The 21967-nt window shown below is 46.0% G+C and overlaps 1 protein-coding gene across 3 annotated transcripts in view; it reads right to left on the minus strand.

The window, feature by feature from the left end:
- Positions 1-21967, minus strand: part of MICU2 (mitochondrial calcium uptake 2) — a 256675-nt gene that overhangs the window by 98159 nt on the left and 136549 nt on the right. For all 3 annotated transcript variants that reach the window (XM_039492545.1, XM_039492554.1, XM_039492560.1), the window contains one exon: positions 15170-15317. In XM_039492545.1, the coding sequence (XP_039348479.1) occupies positions 15170-15317 (148 nt within the window). The remainder of the gene's footprint in view (positions 1-15169; positions 15318-21967) is intronic.

The following is a 21967-nucleotide window of genomic DNA, read 5'->3' on the forward strand; positions in this document are numbered from 1 at the left end:
AAGGTATTCGTACCCTTTAGGTGGTACAGAATATTTCCTCTCCACGCCGCGTGCCGTGGGAGGGACGGAGGAGGGCGACTGCCAGATGGCGGCATTGTTCCGCTGGATTGTGCGGATGAATGGCAGCACTACTCTCACGGGGGCGTCTGCTCCCACGACATCCGTGATGGGGTCGTCGACCTCTTGGACCTCTTCGATGGGCAGGTTGATGGCTTTTGCTACCCGCCGGAGAAGGTCCTGGTGCGCTTTGAGGTCTATAGGCGGGGGCTCTGATGGTGACGCCCCTGCCACCGCCTCGTCGGGAGAGGAGGACGAGGAGTGACCTGGTAGCACCTCTTCAGGAGCCGGCTCCGCGTCTGGGTGGTCCGGTGCCAGTGTCTCATGCCCCAACGGCGCACTGTGAGCAGCGGCCTGTGGCGTTGGAGACGGGGGTGGCCTGCTGACAGTGGCTTCTGGCACCGAACGCGCCGAGCCTGGCTGCCTCGGTGGAAGGGGAGGCCCCTGCTCATGTTGGGCCCAGGGCACCCAAAACCCCCAGTGCTGAGGTCCATGGTCCTGCGGGATAGACCCCGCTCGGAAGTCTACCGCACTGCCCTCAGGAGAAGCAACTGAGGGTTCCCTGGAAGGCCAGGGAGGGGCCGTGGCGGTTCCCGGGCAGACGTCCGGTGCCGGAGTAAACTGCCTCTCCAGTGCCGACGGACGGTGCCGATCGCCAGGTGGTCTGATAGGCGAACGGGACCTGCGCGAAGCGCGGTGCCGGGAGCTCGACCGGCAGCGCCGGGAGCTCGACCGGTGGTGCCGGGAGTCGGACCTCGAGCGCGAGCGGCGGCGCCTTGAGCGGCTGCGTGAGTCCCGATAACGGCTGCGATGCCTTGAGCCGGACCTGGTGCGGTGCCGGCGACTCGGCGACCGGGACCTGGAGCGCCGCCGGGAGTGCGACCGGTACCGCGATTGCGAGCGGTACCGGGACTGCGACCGGCGACGAGACGGGGAGCGGCGTCTCGACGTTGACCATCGTGCGGATCGGGCCCGGCGCGTTGGCGACCGTCGTCTTGAGGGAGAACGGGAGCGAGAGCGGATCATGGTGCTCCGATCACCTCGGCTGCCAGGAGAGGGAGGGCGCATCATCAGTGGCTTCCCAATAGATTTGACTGTTTACACCGGCGGTGCCGGTAGCTGATGGCCCGTCTCAGCGGTGAGGTCAATCAGCTCCCTCGCCGTCGCGAACGCCTCCGGGGTGGACAGGAGCCTCAGCTCTTCCTTGGTCGGCACCGGGGAGCTGGGTGGTGCCGGAGTCGACGGCCCTTGCGGCGCCGGAGTCAACGGCCCGGTGCACTTCTTGTGCACTGCCTCAGCCTGTACTGTTTTAGTCGGTGGTGGCTGGGCTAACGGCTTCTGCTGCTGTTTCGCAGTGGCCGTCTTCGGCACCTTTGGCTTCTTTCCCGGAGAGAGGGAGCGGTGCCGGGTCTTCGGTGCCGGGTGCCGGGGCGCGTCGGCACCGGAGCGGCTCGGTGCTGCCGGTGCGCTGCTCACGGAGGCCGGCTTCGGCGCCGACGGAGCTGGTGCCGGAGAGCCGACTCCATAAGGAGTTGTTTTAAACGAGAGTCCCGCTCCTTCCTCGTACGAGGCTTGAAAGCCACACAAATGGGGCACTTATCCGACCTGTGCGACTCTCCGAGGCAGCAGAGGCAAGAGTCGTGCGGGTCACTCACCGGCATGGGCCGCTGGCAAGCCACGCAGGGCTTGAATCCCGGTGCTCCGGGCATAAGCCCGCACCGGGGCGGAAGAAGAGGGCTAACCCCTCTAATTCCCTAACTACTATATATACAACTAACTATACAACTTTAACAAGAAACTGAACAAACTATTACAACTATATACACTAAAACTATTGAGAACGCTAGGGCTGTGGAGGTAAGGGAGCACTCCACTGTTCCTACTAGCCGTCACGGGCGGAAAGAAGGAACTGAGGAGCGGGCGGGCCGGCTGGGGTATATATCCAGCGCCATAGCGGCGCCACTCCAGGGGGCGCCCAGCCGGCCCACCAGAGTTGCTAGGGTAAAAATGTTCCGAAGAACCGTGCACGCACGGCGCGCACACCTAAATGGAATGCATAGGAGCAATCACTCGAAGAAGAACCAGAAGCTCACTACAATCTCATTGTTGTCTCTAGCAACCTGTCTGCTTTGGGAGCAGACCTAACTACAACCTTGTTTAAATATTGTTGTTGCTAATACAGTTCTAGCAAAGTTATTATGACCAGTGGGGAAAGGGACTCTAAAACAAAACCAAACACAAACTCCAGGAGAAAAACTCTGCTGGCTGAAAATACAGTTCTCAAACAGAAGCAAACACACATCTTCACACTGGGCAAAGAAACTGCAAAATCTCTTAGTAACCCTGTTTCAGAAAGATAGCTCAGGGCACATTTATTACAAACAAGTTTGACTCAAAAGACAACAGTATCCAATTAAGCAAAGCAGTTATCTATACAATAACCTCACGACTAACCCAAAGTCAATTCTTAGCTGCTGCAACTGCTAGCAGTTAAATACACCAAGAAGCAAAAGAGCTGTCTGGCCAAAGGACTAGATGTGATTGCTGGAAAAATATATTCCATTGCTTGGTACCTGGACTCAGTAGTTGCTAAAGTACATCTTCATGAGTTTATTAGCCTTGACTTCAATACTACATGATAAACAGTAAACACCAAGGGGTTATAACAAAATTAAACAGAACATGGCAGTATTTCAATTATCTCTGTCTAAAAAGCAATTTTACAATAAGTTGTACTATTAGATAAGCCAGTCAGCTAAAAATCACCACTCCACCATTGCAGATATCCTTTGCAGTTCAGATAACAATGCTAACACAAAAACAATGAGGAGTCCTTGTGGCACCTTTGGCCTGATCTACACTGGGGGCGGGAGATAAGTCGGTCTAAGTTACGCAACTTCAGCTATGAAAATAGCGTAGCTGAAGTCGACGTACTTAGAGATACTTACCGTGGTGTCTTCACTGTGGTAGGTCGACTGCTGACTCTCCCGTCGACTCCATCTACGCTTCTCGCTCCGGTGGAGTACCAGAGTCGACGGAAGAGTGCTTGGCGGTCGATTCATTGCATCCTCACTAGATAAATCAACCCCCACTGGATAGATCGATCTGAAGGTAAGTTTAGACATGCCCTTACAAACTAACCAATTCATTTGGGCATAAGATTTCATGAGCTGAAACCCACTTCATCAGATGCATGGAGTGAAAAATACAGTAAGCAGAATATATATCATAGCACATGAAAAGATGGGAGCTGCCTTACCAAGTTGGGGTGGGAGGGGTTTAGTGCTAATGAGCCAATTCAATTAAGGTGGAAGTGGCCTATTCTCAACAGTTGACAAGAAGGGGTGAATACCAAGGGAGGGAAAATTACTTTTGTAGTGCTAATGAGGCCAATGTAATCAGAGTGGCCCATTACCTTTTGGTGGGGAGGAGGGAAGAGAACAGAGTACATCTCTGGACAAAGAAGAATTAGTTATTCACCTTGTGCAGTAACGATGGTTCTTCAAGATGTGTGTCCTTATGGGTGCTCCATTGTAGGTATGCTTGTGTCCCTGAGTTGCTGTTCGGAGAACTTTGGTAGCAGTGTCCGTCAGGCCCACACATGCACTGTGTCTCCTCGTGCTTTGCCACAAGGCTAATCAGTGCACATGGGTCAACCCCCCTCAGTTCCTTCCTTACTAATCATTGACAACAACTCTGAAGTAGAGGGTAGTAGAGTGGGTTGTTGAGCACCCATAGGAACACACATCTCGAAGAACCATTGTTACTGCACAAGGTGAGTTTCTTCTTCTCCTTCAAGTAGTGTCCCTATGGGTGCTTCACTGTAGGTGACTCCAGAGCAGTATCCCTTCTGAAGAACTGGGACTTCAAAGTTGGGTCAGTTATGGATGACAGTACTGTGGAGCCAAAGATGGCATCGAAGGCAGAGTCCCCAATGACTGCATAGTTGTCTGAGAAAGTGTGGACTGATGTCCATGTCGCTTCTCTACAGATCTCTGAGATAGGGACATCCTTGAAGAAGGCAAGAGATGAGGAGATAGATCTTGTGGTGTAAGTATGAATCGAGTCTGGAGGGGGTCATGTTGCAAATTTGGTAGCACTGTCTGATGCAATTCGAGACCCACTTAGAGAGCCTTTGTGCTGATATTGCTGAGCCCAGGGATCTTTCCGCAATGGAGAGGAAAAGTCTAGGGGACTTCCTGAAGGCCCTCATTCTGTTAAAGTAAAATGCCAGGGCTCTTCTGACATCTAGAGTTTGAAGTATAGCCTCCCTGTTGTCTCTGTGAGGCTTGGTAGAAGACTGGAGGGTGACTCAATTGATTCATATGAAATGGAGTGGTTACACCTTAGGGATCAATTTTGGATGTGGCCTGAGCATAACCTTGTCCGGAAAAAGTACTGTGTAGGTGGGATGTGCCATCAGGGCTGCTATCTCTCCTATTCTTCTGGCCGAGGTAATAGCTATCAATGCCATTTTCATTGATAGGTATGTCAGCGAACAGGTAGCCATAGGTTCAAAAGGAGGCCTAATCAGCCTTTTCAGTACCAGGTTTAGGTCCCACAGGGGGATAGGAAGTTGAGGCTCAGGGGAGAGGTTTATTATACCCTTTAGGAAACTTTTTGTGGTTGGTTGTGACAACACTGAGCGCCCCTCTACTGGTTGGTGAAAGGCAGTGCTAGATGGACCCTAAGAAAGCTTAGGGATAGTCCTTATTTTTTAAGGGTTAGAACATAGTCTAGGATGTGTAGAAGAGACGTGGATGTTGGGGAGATTTGTTTGATATGGAAGGGTATCTCCACAGATGACCATTTGCCTTGCGTCATGAGGCCGTTTAAATGTGCGCCCCATCTTCTGAGTGATGAGTTGGTGTTGAGGAGCGACAATGGCAACATCTGCGAGAAGGGGATCCCTTTGCACACATTGGCTGGGTACTTCCACCAGTCTAAGGAGTTTTTGATCCTGGTGGGTAGTGACAGGGGTTTGTCCAACCTGTCCCTGTTTGGTCTGTAAACTGAACTGAACCACAGTTGGAGGCAATACATGTGGTATCACCACCATGCCTGCTGCCATATTTCACCAGAGTTGGAGGCAGAGCCTGGTTGGTATTTGTAGACTACATTGATTGATGTCTATGAATGAAACTATGGATAGGAACCTGTGTTGAAGTAGGAGGTCTTTGGGCTGGAGGGTGTTGAGGTTGGCCCCTATGGAATTCCAGGCACTGCACTGGAGTGAGGGTTGACTTCTGGGTATTGATCGATAGACCCAGTTCTGTGAACAAGTGTATCATAGTATTGATGATTTAGTGAGCCTCCTGGAGAGATTGGGCTCTTAGGAGACAATCATCCAGGTACAGGTAAATCATTATCTCTTCCAAGCATAAATGAGTGGCTATCACTGAGAGAACTTTGAAAAATACTTTTGGGGCTGATGAGAGCCCTCAGGGGAGGACTCTGTATTGGTAATGGTTGTGTCCCAGAGCAAACCTGAGAAATTGTCAATGAGCCAGTAGGATCAAGATGTGAAAGTAGTCATTCTGGAGGTCGAGGGCCAAAAACCAATCTCCCTGTTCCAATGCAGGGATGATCATCGATCAGGTGACCATCTTGAACTTCTGAGTCTTGACAAACCTGTTGAGAGCTCTGAGGTCCAGTTTGGGTCTCCAACCTCCCTTCCTTTTGGGTATTAGGAAATAACAAGAATAGAACCCCTTGCCTTGTGGATGGTGAAGTAGTGTTCAGAGCAGGAGTCAGACCAGGACAGATACCAGAAGGTCAGAGTCTGAGACAGGCAGAGGGCAAACCGGGAGTCAGCTGTCAGGAGGCAGGTAGGGCCAGGTTACCAGGACATCAGTAGCAGGAACAGGTATTACAGGGGAAGCAGTCCTAAGCAGGGAGAATCCAGTTGCAGGGACAACTTCCTGTTTCTATGCTTGAGTTGAATAAGAGCTGGGAACCAATCAGTGCCCCCAGCATTCCAACCAATTAATCCCTGGATGGGCGTCCTCTGTCAGAGTTCAGCTTCTACACTGGCAACTGACTGGCATATTACTGACCAGCTACTAAGTGCACTATGGACCAGGGTTCAAGACCCACTGTCCCTGACAGCAGCACCTCACTGTCTATACTGCTATTTATACCTTTGCTAGGGGGGCATGCAGTGTATATACTCTACACACTGCTGTAACAAGTGTGCAGTGTAGATGTACTCTCAGGGTATGTCTACACAGTAAAAAAAAACCGCAGCTGGCCTGTGCCAGCTGACTTGGGCTCACTAGGCTCCAGCTGTGGGGCTGTTTCATTGCTGTATAGACTTCCAGGCTCAGGCTGGAGCCCCAACCACCCCTGCAGGGTTCTAGAGCCTAGGCTCCCGCCCGAGCCTGGACATCTACACAGCAAGAGTACCAGAAACATCCATGTACCAGAAACACAGATGCAGGTGAGCAACTGTTTTCATGTTCTCTCCGCAGGTACTAGTGCAGAGAGTGAAGTGGATGATACACCTGAGGGAACAGAGCAGAAGGAGACTCCACTGATTGGAAGGCATGAGATGCACCGTCCTAGGGATGGGGGTTCCACGACCACCACTCCCAAGAGGAGGAGGAGGAGGAGGAGGAGGAGGAGGGTGGTGGTGGACTCAGGGACTCTCTCCTCAGGGGGACTGAGTCATTTATCTGCTGCCCTGACCGGGAAAACCGAGAGGTGTGCTGCTTGCCAGGGGCTAGGATTCACGATGTGACGGAGAGACTGCCGAGACTCATCAAGCCCTCGGATCGCTACCCCTTCCTGCTTCTCCACGTGGGCACCAATGATACTGCCAAGAATGACCTTGAGTGTATCACTGCAGACTACGTGGCTCTGGGAAGAAGGATAAAGGAGTTTGAGGCGCAAGTGGTGTTCTTGTCTATCCTCCCTGTGGCAGGAAAAGGCCAGGGTAGAGACCGTCGAATCATGGAAATCAACAAATGGCTACGCAGATGGTGTCGGAGAGAAGGGTTTGGATTCTTTGACCATGGGATGGTATTCCAAGAAGAAGGATTGCTAGGCAGAGACGGGCTCCACCTCACAAAGAGGGAAGAGCATCTTTGCAAGCAGGCTGGCTAACCTAGTGAGGAGGGCTTTAAACTAGGTTCACCGGGGGAAGGAGACCAAAGCCCCGAGGTAAGTGGGGAAGTGGGATTCTGGGAGGAAGCACAAGCAGGAGACTGCAAGAGGGGAGGACTCCTGTCTCAGACCGAGAAAGCGGGACAATCAGCGAGTTATCTTATGTGCCTATACACAAATGCAAGAAGCCTGGGGAACAAGCAGGGAGAACTAGAAGTCCTGGCACAGTCAAGGAATTATGATGTAATTGGAATAACAGAGACTTGGTGGGATAACTCACATGATTGGAGTACTGTCATGGATGGATATAAACTGTTCAGGAAGGATAGGCAGGGCAGAAAAGGTGGGGGAGTTGCGCTGTATGTAAGAGAGCAGTATGACTGCTCAGATCTCCAGTATGAAACTGCAGAAAAACCTGAGTGTCTCTGGATTAAATTTAGAAGTATGAACAACAAGGGTAATGTCGTGGTGGGAGTCTGCTACAGACCACTGAACCAGAGGGATGAGGTGGACGAGGCTTTCTTCCAGCAACTAACAGAAGTTGCTAGATCACAGGCCTTGGTTCTCATGGGTGACTTTAATCACCCCGATATCTGCTGGGAGAGCAATATAGCGGTGCACAGACAATCCAGGAAGTTTCTGGAAAGTGTAGGGGACAATGTCCTGGTGCAAGTGCTGGAGGAACCAACTAGGGGAAAAGCTCTTCTTGACCTGCTGCTCACAAACAGGGAAGAAATAGTAGAGGAAGCAATAGTGGATGGGAACCTGGGAGGCAGTGACCATGAGATGGTCGAGTTCAGGATCCTGATACAAGGAAGAAAGGAGAGTAGTAGAACAGAGACCCTGGAGTTCAGAAAAGCAGACTTTGACTCCCTCAGGGAACTGATGGGCAAGGTCCCCTGGGAGAATAACATGACGGGGAAAGGAGTGGAGGAAAGCTGGCTGTATTTTAAAGAAACCTTATTGAGGTTGCAGGAACAAACCATCCCGATGTGCAGGAAGAAAAGTAAATATGGCAGGCGACCAGCTTGGCTTAACAGTGAAATCCTTGCTCGTCTTAAACACAAAAAAACAGCTTACAAGAAGTGGAAGATTGGACAAATAACCAGGGAGGAGTATAAAAATATTGCTCAGGCATGCAGGAGTGAAATTAGGAAGGCCAAATCACACTTGGAGTTGCAGCTAGCCGGAGATGTTAGGAGTAACAAGAAGGGTTTCTTTAGGTATGTTAGCAACAGGAAGAAAGTCAAGGAAAGTGTGGGCCCCTTGCTGAATGAGGGAGGGAACCTAGTGACAGAGGATGTGGAGAAAGCTAGTGTACTCAATGCTTTTTTTGCCTCTGTCTTCACAGACAAGGTCAGCTCCCAGACAGCTGCACTCTGCAGCACGGTATGGGGAGGAGGTGACCAGCTCTCTGTGGAGAAAGAAGTAGTTCGGGGCTATTTAGGAAAGCTGGACGAGCACAAGTCCATGGGGCCGGATGCGCTGCATCCGAGGGTGCTAAAGGAGTTGGCCAGTGAGATTGCAGAGCCATTGGCCATTATCTTTGAAAAATCATGGCGATCGGGGGAGGTCCCAGATGACTGGAAAAAAGCTAATGTAGTGCCCATCTTTAAAAAAGGGAAGAAGGAAGATCCAGGGAACTACAGGCCAGTCAGTCTCACCTCAGTCCCTGGAAAAATCATGGAACAGGTCCTCAAGGAATCAATCCTGAACCACTTAAAGGAGGGGAAAGTGATCAGGAACAGTCAGCATGGATTTACCAAGGGCAAGTCATGCCTGACTAACCTAATTGCCTTCTATGATGAGATAACCGGCTCTGTGGATGAGGGGAAAGCAGTGGATGTGCTATTTCTGGACTTTAGCAAAGCTTTTGATACAGTCTCCCACAGTATTCTTGCCAGCAAGTTAAAGAAGTCTGGGCTGGATGAATGGATGGTAAGGTGGATAGAAAACTGGCTAGATGGTTGGGCTCAACGGGTAGTGATCAATGGTTCCATGTCTAGTTGGCAGCCGGTATCAAGTGGGGTGCCCCAAGGGTTGGTTTTATTCAATATCTTCATTAACGATCTGGAGGATGGTGTGGACTGCACCCTTAGCAAGTTTGCAGATGACACTAAACTGGGAGGAGTGGTTGATACGCTGGAGGGTAGGGATAGGATACAGAGGGACCTAGACAAATTAGAGGATTGGGCCAAAAGAAATATGATGAGGTTCAACAAGGACAAGTGCAGAGTCCTGCACTTAGGACGGAAGAATCCCATGCACTGCTACAGACTAGGGACCGAATGGCTGGGCAGCAGTTCTGCAGAAAAGGACCTAGGGGTTACGGTGGACGAAAAGCTGAATATGAGTCAACAGTGTGCCCTTGTTGCCAAGAAGGCTGGGTTGCATAAGTAGGGGCATTTCCAGCAGATCGAGGGATGTGATCATTCCCCTCTACTCAGCACTGGTGAGGCCTCATTTGGAGTACTGTGTCCAGTTTTGGGCCCCACACTACAAGAAGGATGTGGACAAATTGGAGAGAGTCCAGCGGAGGGCAACAAAAATGATTAGGGGGCTGGAGCACATGACTTATGAGGAGAGGCTGAGGGAACTGGGATTGTTTAGTCTGCAGAAGAGAAGAATGAGGGGGGATTTGATAGCTGCTTTCAATTACCTGAAAGGGGGTTCCAAAGAGGATGGATCTAGACTGTTCTCAGTGGTAGAAGATGACAGAACAAGGAGTAATGGTCTCAAGTTGCAGAGGGGGAGGTTTAGGTTGGACATTAGGAAAAAGTTTTTCACTAGTAGGGTGGTGAAGAACTGGAATGGGTTACCTAGGGAGGTAGTGGAATCTCCTTCCTTAGAGGTTTTTAAGGTCAGGCTTGACAAAGCCCTGGCTGGGATGATTTAGTTGGGTTTGGTCCTGCTTTGAGCAGGGGGTTGGACTAGATGACCTCCTGAGGTCCCTTCCAACCCTGAGATTCTATGATTCAATGAAACAGCCCCACAGCCGGAGCCCCACAAGCCTGAGTCAGCTGGCATGGGACAAGCTCAGGTTTCTCTTTGCTGTATAGACATATCCTCAGTGTACACAACTGTTTCTTACTGTTAAAATTAAAGCATTAAATGTAGCTTATTAACTCTCCATGAAAATTCATCCTCAATATTAACGCAATTCTCAAGTGAATTAAGCCTTCATATTTTATATACCTCAAAGCCAAAATATGTTAAAAATACATTAGAAGCTTATGACGCAACCCAGCAAGTTTAAGTTATCCTTTGATATTTCTTTTACAAGATAGCAGCACAGAGTAAATGCAATAGGTTCCACAGCATGATAAACAGAGGAACAATAAAATACTTAATTATTGATGTTTTACATATTATGGTTTGCTAATAACTTTTTTTTATTTACACAGCTTTCTTTCCAGTGAAGTGTTTTGCTTGCTATCCCTGCTGTTGCAATGTTTGAACACTGTTTACATGGCATGTAGCCAGGAATATAAAAGTCCTCAAAGCGCTCTCTGTGTTGAGCTGATCAGTACAGGACACCATCCTAGGTACAAATAATAAGTCAGGCTCCCAAACCTATTTTACAGATTTATCTATAATTAAAAAATGGAGCAGACTGCTTACATTAAGAAAACAGTTGTAATAAAATTAAGAAAATAAAATTGAAGTAATCCAGCATGCAGTGCTGCACATGATAGCAAACAAAAGCATTTTTTGGACCTTGCCATTCTGCCTTTAAAGAGTTATCTGCTGTGTCAATATGAAACACAAAATAGGTCTGTTAGGAAGCTGTGCATTTGTTATCAGCTCTTGCTCTTTAAATGGCAGCACTGTAAATATTTTTCTTCATTATCACCCTGATAGTAAATAACTTTGCAGGTGTGATTTAATCTATACAGAATGCCATGATCTCACATTTTTAAGCTATATTAAACAGAAAATCAGTAATAAAAAGCTTATCTACCAGGAAGCAAAGGAACAAAATTGGTGAACTAAGGTCCATGAAAACAGGGTTCAAGATCATTTGGGTTGTATTTTATGATGGTCTATGTATTTGCTGTACAGTTATGTGTAATCTATCTATACTTTCTTATCATGGAAACTGCTTTATAATAAATCATAATTTATTGCATATTTTGCAACTTTGTCAAAGGGTACATTTAAGATTTTGCTTCAATAAAAAATGCTACCTAACCATTTGACAATCTAGACATATCCACGATAGTTTGATATTTGCCATCTTTAGCTGTAGTTCCAGGAACTTTTGATGTGGCATTGCCAGTTAGAATATTTATTTGTTTACTCAACACCACATTTACTCCCTCTCCTAAATTTTAATTATGTTTCATTAGAGAAAATATAAAAACGTCCAAGCAAAATAGCACATCAAGTAATTCTTCAAATGAAAATTATCAATAAGTGAAATGATGCTGGTGGGTAATGATTGTAAAATTGATTATGTTTAATTATACATTTGTCAGTTATGTGACAAAAGAGAAATTTCACCTCATAATAGTATATTGTTGTACCAGCTGTGAAAATAGAATAGTATATTAAAAGGGCCACATTTAAAGCTGATATGACAAAAAGTTAGCTTTATTAAAAATGTTGGTAAGATTAGACCTTCTCTGCTGGCTGACTACAACAAAATCAAGGTGACAAGGTTCTATGTATTCATCGTCCTACACTCTGGTGGTTTGCTCTGATATTGCAAGCAGGCAGGGTACTGATGCACAATATATGAATTCAGCTTTCTGAAGCACTAAGAGCATAAAATTATTGTATGCATAATATCCTGACCATTCAGGGCACATTACACAGTCAAAATGGAGGGATACAATGTGCAGCCGTGAAAAAAAAAGCTTGCTTTTCAACAGCAGAAGTAACAATTTTACAAGCCACGTGAGCCTTGCTCTGTGTGCTATGAATCCTCCTAAAGCAGGTTAATACAGTTGCCCCTTGGGCTGAGCAGTTAGTTAATATTCAAGGCTTTGCTGGGTTGTTTTCATTAGGAGGAAAAATTGATGATTCTTTGGTGAAATCCTATTTATTTACAAAAAATGTATACAAAGTCCTGTTTCCCTGAACATAAGAGGAGCAGCAACAGGCATTTTCCTTACTAATAACTTCCATATCTGCCTTGCCAGCGAGTCCTATGACCCAAAAGAGCTCTGCATCTATGCTTCCCATCAGGGCTATGTTCATGACCGTATCTCTGGTTTTCTGCTTGTTTCCATTTTGCTTGCTCCCTTTGACACATACACAGCTCCAAACACTCAATGACCTAGCCCTTGGCATTTGCAATCAGGTCCCAGGGAAACCCTTTGGCCCACATGGCTTAAATCTTGATCAACCTTGCATACAGCCTTGGGTGGTGACTTCCATTGTCTCCAGCTATTTTACTCCATAAAGGAGCTTAATTGCTTCTTCCATTTAGGCTGAATGAATAGTAGCTAGCATGCCCATCAGCTTTAATTATGTCTGTAATTACCTAATGACTAAAGACATGCTTGATAGCAGCCATTAATAAATTTCAGCATAACAGTATTATGCACTCTTTAGCTTTATGTAGTATTGTCATCTGGACTTATACTAGCCATACCAGCTGCAATGACTCACAGATTCATGAATATCTGTTGAAATAATGAACAGCATCTCTGGTTTGCTCAGCAAATCACTACGCGTCGTGCTCAAACTGCCACTTCATTCTCTAGTTAATGTCTGGTTAACTGATATGGACTGAGAATGACTTTGCCTTCTTTCTCTACTGAAAAGATTCTTAAGCACCCAACTAATGTTCAGACAATAAAATGAGTTGATAGGTTGAACATTCCAACCCCACACTTTAAAAAATAAACTAGCTGTCCAATCAAGCAACATCCAGAAAGAATTTTTAACTGCTGTACAGCTCTGATTGTTTTTAAATGGTAAGGCTAGTAAGGAAGATGCAAATTTGCACCACATTTGCATAACATAAATTAGGTTTGGTATATTAGGTATATCTAGGTTCTGCTAGATAGAAAACAGAATACTTTACATTTGCATAACTTTTGGAGGCAAATGGAAAATGGCTTGCTTTCCCTGAAGCAACTTATGGGGCAGCTATTCATTTCCATTCCTCTGACAGGGGATAAGGATCTTTTCTTTTTCTGAGGGCTTGTCTTCACTACCAGGGTAAGCTGACCTAAGTTACGATACTCCAGCTACGTGAATAACATAGCTTAGGTCAACTTACCACTGTGACTTCACATGCTGCATCAATGGGATACGCTCCCTCATGGACTTACCTTGCTCTTCTCGGGGACCTGGAATACTGGAGTTGACCAGAGAGCGCTCTGCCATCAATTTAGCGGGTCTTCACTAGACTCGCTAAATTGACACCTGCTGCAAGGGTGTTGATCTCCCCGGTCATGAAGACAAGCCCTCAGTATTTCCCTCTCTTTTGGAAGTGGTAACTGCTGCCTGAGGGTTCTGTAAAAACAAGGGCAATCTCTTAACTACTAGGGATTGATCTGCTGAGTAGGGAGGAGACCTGCTCTCCTTCATGTTGCTGTATGAATGTACATTGATTTTATAAAGTTAAGAGCATTTGAAAGTTGTGTGTTGGGCAGGTGGGGTATATATCTTTGGTTAAGTAAGAAGGTTAATAAAGTTAATTGCAACCCAAGGATGCATAACTTGTAAAGTGCATACTTACCAAAACTATTATGAGATGCATACCCTGCCCCAACTTGTCCCCTTGCTGTCCCTCCCATGTTGTGTTTTTGTACTGTCTATGCAAGTTTAAAGAAACTAAAACCAAAGCAGCTTAACCCAATTTGTGGAAGGCAACAAAGGAACTGGAGGGCTAGTTAGGGGATTTAGGCTGCCTTAAGGTTGTTTTAAAATGTATGCATTTATAAGCATATACACATGTGCAGTTATTAAAGGAAATACCAAGTAGACTGCAATATTAACAACTCTAGTCGTTCTTACCTGTTAAGTATTTTGGTTCTCCCAGGAGACTCCCTGACTTTGGGTACCCTTCTCCTGGGCTGTCCGGCAGCGGCCTGTATCTCTCATTTTTATGATCAGGCAATAGCTTACTCAGCCCCCTAAAGGAGCCTCATGCCATGGATTTACAGAAAGGCAAAAGGCTATGGAGAGAGCAGCCACGCAGTAGGAAAAAGCCATGGACTAGGAGGAAGCCGGGATTATAGACTGGAGTGAATCACTGCAACTCAGCAAATACAGCCAAGTGCAGTGCACTGGGTGCATTAGAGAGAAAGGGGGCAGTTCACTATGGAACAGGAGACAGAGTATAACAGGGCCACAGTTAGTGAGGGGAAGACAGTGAAAAGGCAACTACCTCTGAAACTACAAGGGGAAGCTTTAAGGTGGACATTGTTAATCAGGCTGGGATTTGGCCATGACAGTCTGGAACCTTAGGTAAAGGAGGATAAAAGCTCACAAGATCTTTAATTCAGCCCAAGCACTTGATACATAGCATGTTGACTTCTCATTGGATTATAGAATTTTAAAAGTGTTTTGTTTTTTAAACATGTAAAAATTTGACCCATTCCACTGTGTTTTTCACAAATAACAGTTCCCACAGAAGAGAAGTCTAGGTGCAATAGGGACAACAAATGACCATCTTTCACTCCCACAACTTCCTTTTTGTGCAAGGAAAAAAAGTCACAGTATCAATTACGGAGATAGCTGGGAGAGGATGTTCTGAACACTGGTGTATTATAACATGGCTAATTTCTCTGTTGTTTAGATAAACAAGGAAATGAATATTGATCAAATATGCACATTAGGGGTTTAAGTCATTTGCACAAAGACTCCAGATTTCTGACCTTCAGTCTCAACAGGTATGCCAACTGGTCCCTGTTAAGAGTCTACAAGCATGTATTCTATTAATGTTGTTATCTGGCCTTTGCTGATTTTCTTCAGCTAAGAATAGGAACTTCTTAAAGAGTACCCGTCACACAAATCAGTAGTACAATTTACCGAGGAGAAATCAACTTACGGCCGACTTGATCAAACATTACTGAGAACAGGAAGTCTCTAGGTGTCATGTAATATTCTCCTTCATATTCCAAGGATGCAAACTTCATAAAGCGCTGCTTTCGAATAGACAGTTTTTCTGCCATCTCCTCATTAGCGACATCTTCCTTCTAAAAAGAGGGAAAAAACAATGCAACAAAAATATGATTAGGCTTTAGACCATTATCCTAATCAGAAGGCAGCCTACTATCCTCAGTATATTGAGGTCAAGTCACCACTTTAAGAGGGACTGGTTGTAATTTAGATAGTTATTCTAGTTTAACCTTACAAAGGGACAGGATTATGAATTTTTTTGAACCATTGTTAAAATTTGTTGTCTAGCTATGCAATAACTACCATGACACATTATATAGGAACAGTGATTTTTCCAGTTTAGGTGTGGGCTTGGGTTTTAGACAACAGAAGCAGAGGCAGTATTGTCCACACCAAAAATCATTCCCTCCAAATCATGAGATTTTAAAAATAAGTTGTGTTCTTTTTATTTGCCTTCTGGGTTTTGAGCCTTTAGGGTTCATGTTTCCAAGCTCCTCTCCATAATCATGAGGTTGAAACTCACTATTTTTTGTAACCAGAGCTGAGATTCTAACATAATCACCTGACTCCATGAACTGGGACTTTAAGAAAAACACCAAATTTAGAGAAACTTATGATAAAATCATAAGCGTCGGCAATACTGCAGAAACAGCAACAGAAAGTGATGTCAGGTGCAGAGAGAATCTGGACGGAGTGAAAACAAGAAATAGGCATAATATTTTACCATTTCAGAGAGAATAACTGAGCACTTGGAAAATTCGAGTTTCTTAGAATGAACATGACATATGTATTTGACTCATGCTGTGGAACAATTCTCCAACACCCATGAACACTCCTTAGAAATTGTATACAAAGCCATTACACTTTAGTAACACTAACAACTATGAACAATGATGGAAAAACAAGGAAATCTAAATTAGACAAACTCAGAGTACCAAGACCCCATTTGTAAGGGTATGTCTACACTACAAGAGTAGTTCGATTCAACTTAATTCGAATTTGTGGAATCGACCTTACAAAGTCGAATTTGTGTGTCCACACTAAGGATACTAATTCGACTTTGTGAGTCCACACTAACGGGGCAAGCGTCGACATTGGAAGCTATCCCACAGTTCCCGCAGTCCCCGCTGCCCATTTGAATTCTGGGATTTCCCCACAATGCATGCTGGGGGGAAAAATGTGTCGAGGGTGGTCTTGGGTAACTGTCATCATTCAACGTGCTTTCGGACGTCTCAAGGGGAGATGGAGGAGCTTACTGACTCGCTCGGATCTCAGCAAAACCAATATCCCCATTGTTATTGCAGCTTGCTGTGTACTCCACAATCTCTGTGAGAGCAAGGGGGAGACCTTTATGGCGGGATGGGAGGTTGAGGCAAATCGCCTGGCTGCTGATTACGCTCAGCCAGACAGCCGTGCAATTAGAAGAGCCCAGCGGGAAGCGCTGTGCATCTGGGAGGCTTTGAAAGCTAGGTTCCTCAGGGAGCAGGGTAACCTGTGACTGTTCAGTTTCTTTACAGAGAAGCTGAACCTGCCCCTGCTTCAGTTACTGTTGACTTTCTTCTGCGGTTACATACCCCTTCACCACGTTTCCCCTTTCCAACACACGTTTAAAAATAAAGTTAATGGAACATTGTTAATTAACAACGTTTTCTTTATTAATGAATTCGCGTTAAAGGGTTGAAACAGGGATGCAGACTGTGGTGGGTAGGGTGTGCAGTGATGTTAACACCGCTTCCACACTCGAGGAATGATAGGCTCCTGCTCCTAGAGCAGTCTGCAGTGCCGGACTGGTTGTTTCAATGGAGCCTGCCATCCCTCCTTTTCGGGACTCTGTGTGCGGGGGCTACGTGACCTCGTGGCGGGGGAGGACGGTTACAGATTCCCCTGCTGCGTGGCTCTGTGGTCCGGGACAAGGACCGCTGCATAAGTTCTGTAACCGCCCTCCCATGCCACAAAGTCACATACCCCCCACCCATACAGAACATGGAAAACACCTCCCAGACCGACCAGGGTGCCTACTGACTGCACTGTGTGTATGACCTGCTGTTGATCCTGCCCCCGTGTCTGTACCCTGGTGAAGGTGACTGTCCTATGCAATTAACAACCCCCTTCCCCTCCCCCTTCACAGACAGTCTTCTGTAGAAAAACTTGAGGAAATAGTAATTAACAGCAAACTACTTTTAATAATCAACTACACAGTTAGGGGATGAAACTGGGATTGGGGCTTCGGTGAGCCAGGAAGGGAAGGACTTCTCAACATTTAGGGAATGAGAGCCTTCTTGTATTTGTGCACTCTGCAGGGGTGCAGTGACAGTTTTCATGGCCCCTGTCGCCCCTCCTTCTTGTTACTTTGGGTGAGGGGGGTTTGGGACTTTGTGGCGGGGGAGGGCGGTTGCAGATACAGTGCAGGGGGGCTCTGTCCTCCTGCCTGCGGTCCTGCAGAACATCCACAAGGCGGAGCATGTCAAATTTTCCCTGGGCATTTCCTGTGTGGCTGGTCAGAACATCCAAGCTCGGACTGCTGTCCAGAGCGTCAACAGAGTGGTGCACTGTGGGATAGCTCCCGGAGCTACTAAGGTTGATTTCCGTCCACACATAGCCTAATTCGACATAGCCATGTCGAATTTAGCGCTACTCCCCTCGTCGGGGAGGAGTACAGAATTCGAACTAAAGAGCCCTCTAGGTCGAACTAATTAGCTTCCTGGTGTGGACAGGTGCACGGTTAAGTCGAATTAACACCGCTAAATTCGACATAAACTCCTAGTGTAGACCAGGCCTAAGCTATTATAAATACTTATAGTTATTATAGCCGAGTCCAAACTATATGAGATGCTGTAGAGACTTACAGGAAGATATAGTTCCTGCCAAAAAGGTTTTACAATCTGAAAATGCAAATAAATAAATGAAGGATAAATGAAAAGGATATATAAGCAAAATATAAGCAAAACACTAGAGCTAGTTGAAAAATGTTCCATGGAAGTTTTCTATTGGAAAAAGCTGGTATCTCAAAATCTAAATGTTTCAAGGAAATGTCAATTTAAATGAAATTTGAGGTAAAAGTAAAAAATTCAAAATCAAAATGGAGTATTTTGTTTCTACTTTCTTGTTTTCACTTATACTGACTTTTTGTTGAAATTTTTAATTCTATACTATGTTTAAATAAGCTTGTTTCAATGTTTCTGAATCGAAATATTTCAGATTTTGTCCCATGAAATATTTTGACTTTTTGTACCAGTTCATGAAGAACATTTTTTGAAGTACTGGAATTTCCCATAGGATGCAAATTCCATTTTCTGACCTTCTATAGTGATGACTAGACCCATCTTGATAGGCACTGCAGCTACGCTCCGAACTGCATGACTTAAATCAAGCAGTCCCATTAAAGTGAAGTACGTGTGTAAATGCTATGTTGGATGATATGTGCTTTTGTTTATATTATATTATTAGTCAATTTCACTTTTACCCCTGTACTGTCATTCGGTTTCCCTTGCTTACTTGGGTCTTTCGAACAACCTTAAAGGAAATGAAACAAATTTTAAAATTAGGAAAATGTTATTAGAAAAATAAAACCTGGCAGCAGAGGGACAGGTGTGGCACCTGAAGCCATTTTAAACTCATTTTTAAACTGATCAGATTTCAAGTAGAAAGCGTTCCTTTAACCTTTATCTTGCACATTAGAAGAAAGCTGGGTGTGGAAGATGCAAACAACATTTTTGTTCTTCTACTAATCAGATTCACAGATTCTGAAAAATACTATTTTAAAACAACTCTAATGTAGTAAGTCTCAAAAAAGTTCTGGGATTGGTTACTACAGAATTGTCTTTTTACAAGTTTCAACAAATGCCGCTTCAGATATCAAGTGAATAATTCGTATTTGTGAGCTGTTAAAATTCAGCACTCTTATTAGAATCATCTCATAATAACGCCAACAGTTTGTGCCCTAAAGCAAACTTCAAAACAGATTGCTCTATAGTACTGTTTTAATTGAAATTATGGAAAGATTTTTTTTTGCATAAACTTATTATGTTGTGCTTGTGGAAGAAGATTAAGAGTTAATCCTATTATACAACTGTCCATGCCAATTGGATTTTCAAGCTCTTAAAATACTAGAATACTTGTTTTAACAATGGCCAAAGCATGGCTTATTAGTGATATTAAAACTTCTGAACTTCAACAGTTGAAAATTTTAAATTTAAATAAAACAGCTGTAAATTTGTGTATCTCCACACACCCACACACACAGACAGAGGGAATAGAATTTATTACCATCAAAACTGTCAATACATATTATTACTGTAATTTCACTGGTTCAGTTTTTTGTCATGAATAACTTTTTGTTTACAAAACTATTTTGGAAACAAATGTTTTTTTTCCTTTTGGTAAGAAAAAAGCTGAAGACATTTATCAAAACACTAAGGAGTCAACATCTGCATAAATGAAATATATTGGTCTTGTCAACTTTTGCAATTTTATTGTCAACCTTGCAACATTTTGTGTTTTTCTTAAAGCTTCCACTCCTGGAGTCATGTCATCACATAAGAATCTTAAATTTCATTAAAAGAAAGTTTCTAGGCCTTATGGATATATGAAGTAAATCTTGAAAACGGGATATCCCGATGCCTGATGTAAGCGGCTACTACTGACATGCACTTGGTAAATATCCTTGGTGCTGTTGCAAGGCTGAACAGGAGGACCACAAACTGGTAGTGGTCTGGTACCACCATGAATTGTAGGAAGCATCTGTGACCTTGAAAGATGGCTATGTGTAAACAGTGTCCTTGAAGTCAAAGGTGGCATACCAGTCTCCCGGATCCAGGGAGGGAAGATGGATGTCAGGAAGACCATGTGGAACTTCCACTTCTTTAGGTACTTGTTGAGGACTCGCAGGTCCAGGATGGGCCATAGACTGCCCTTGGCCTTTGCGATTAAAAAGGACCAGGAATAGAACCCCTTGTTTTTGTACTCGCGAGGAACCTCATCCACTGCACTCAAATGCAGCAACCCTTCTACCTCCTGCGTGAGAAGACTCTCTTGAGAGGGGTCCCTGAAGGGGGTGGGGAGTAGAAAGAAACTGGAGGGTATAACCCTGTGCCACTGTATTGAGGACCCAGTGATCTGAAGTTATAGTGGTCCATGTCGGGAGGAAAAAAGAAAGGTGGTTGGAGAAAAGTGGGAAAGATGGATCCAGGATACAGTCCGATAGGTTGCCCTCAGGTGCACCCTCAAAACGCTCACTTGTCCCCCTGCTTATTGCGGGTCGAGCCCGATTGGGCAGAGTATGGAGGTGGGTGGCTCAGGTGGTGTTTGTAGCCCCTACTCTTTTTGTGGGGCTGCTCCTACTGGAGTTGGCTCCCTTGGGCCTGAGATGGCTGTGGTTTGAACCGCTTACAGGCTGGACCGGGGACATACAGCTCTAGAGTTTTCAGGGTAGTGCAGGAGTCTTTTAGTCCATGCAGCTTACTGTCCGTCTGCTCTGCAAACAGGGCCTGGCCGTTGAAAGGGAGGTCCTGCACTGACTGCTGAGCCTCAATCGACAGACCAGAGATGAGCAGCCAGGATGCCCGCCGCATGGAGATGGCTGAGGTCATGGTGCAAGCCTCGGACTCCGCCGCATCAAATCACCTCGAGAGCTACGCTGGCTGCAGCCGTGCCCTCCTCGAGGATCACCCAGAATTCCTTCCTGGACCCGTTGGGAAGCGAAACCTCAAACTTGGCCATGGCCTGCCACATGTTATAGTTGTAGTGGCCCAGGAGGGCGCGGTGATTGGCCACTCTCAATTGAAGGCTGGACGATGAATAATTTTTTTGCCCAAACAGATCCAGTCTCTTTGAGTCTTTATTCTTGGGCATAACCCCGAGTTGCCCCTGCCTCTCCCATTGCCTAACAGGCTCAACTATGAGGGAGTTTGGGGCCGGGTGAGTGTAGACGTATTCGTGGCCCTTAGCTGGCACAAAGTATTTGTGTTCAGCCCTTTTTGAAATGGGGGGCAGGGAGGAGGGGATTTGCCATAGGGCATTATTGATTTTCGATACCCTTTTATGTAGGAGTAAAAGCCACCCTAACAGGTGCCGTGGCGCAAAGGACATTGAACAGGGAGTCCAATGGCTGCTCTAGCTCTTCTACCTGGAGCCCCAGGTTGCAGGTGACCCTCTTCAATAGTTCCGGATGAGCTTAGCATCATCTTGTGGAACTGGTTGAAGGGGACCCGTAATAGCTTTATCCGGCGACGATGAGGATGAAGCCGGTGCCGTGGGATCTGCCATGTGCCATGGTGGCCCAGCTGGCTGTTCCCCATGGTCCTCATGGGCCTGGGGGGGTCTTCCCTTCTGGGGCCTCCACCTCAGGTGGAGGGCAGAATGCTGAGGCCCCTGCCACTGCTGGACTGTCTGGGAAGACTGGGTAAACCCCCAAGGGTTCCAGGGGTACCAGGCTGCTGGGCACTGGCCTTGGGGCCATGTGGTCAGTTGCAGTGCCTATAATGTAGACGGTACCACCGGTGCCAGGGCCTGTCCTGCTGTCAAGGACTCCTGCTCAGTGCTGGAGCCAGAAGCAAAGTGGTCGCTGTGCAGCAATCATGATCATGCGGTCCTTCTCTGTGCGGTGCTGGCCACTATGTCTTGACATAGACCTATCCGATCAAGATGAGTCCCTTGGCAGGCATTGCAGCAGAGTTCTGTGAGGAATTTGTGGGGAAACAGCAGAGACTGGAAAGGGATCCTGGATCCT

The sequence above is a fragment of the Mauremys reevesii genome, linkage group 1 (assembly GCF_016161935.1).
Source record: "Mauremys reevesii isolate NIE-2019 linkage group 1, ASM1616193v1, whole genome shotgun sequence".
In the NCBI taxonomy this organism is placed as follows: domain Eukaryota; kingdom Metazoa; phylum Chordata; order Testudines; family Geoemydidae; genus Mauremys; species Mauremys reevesii.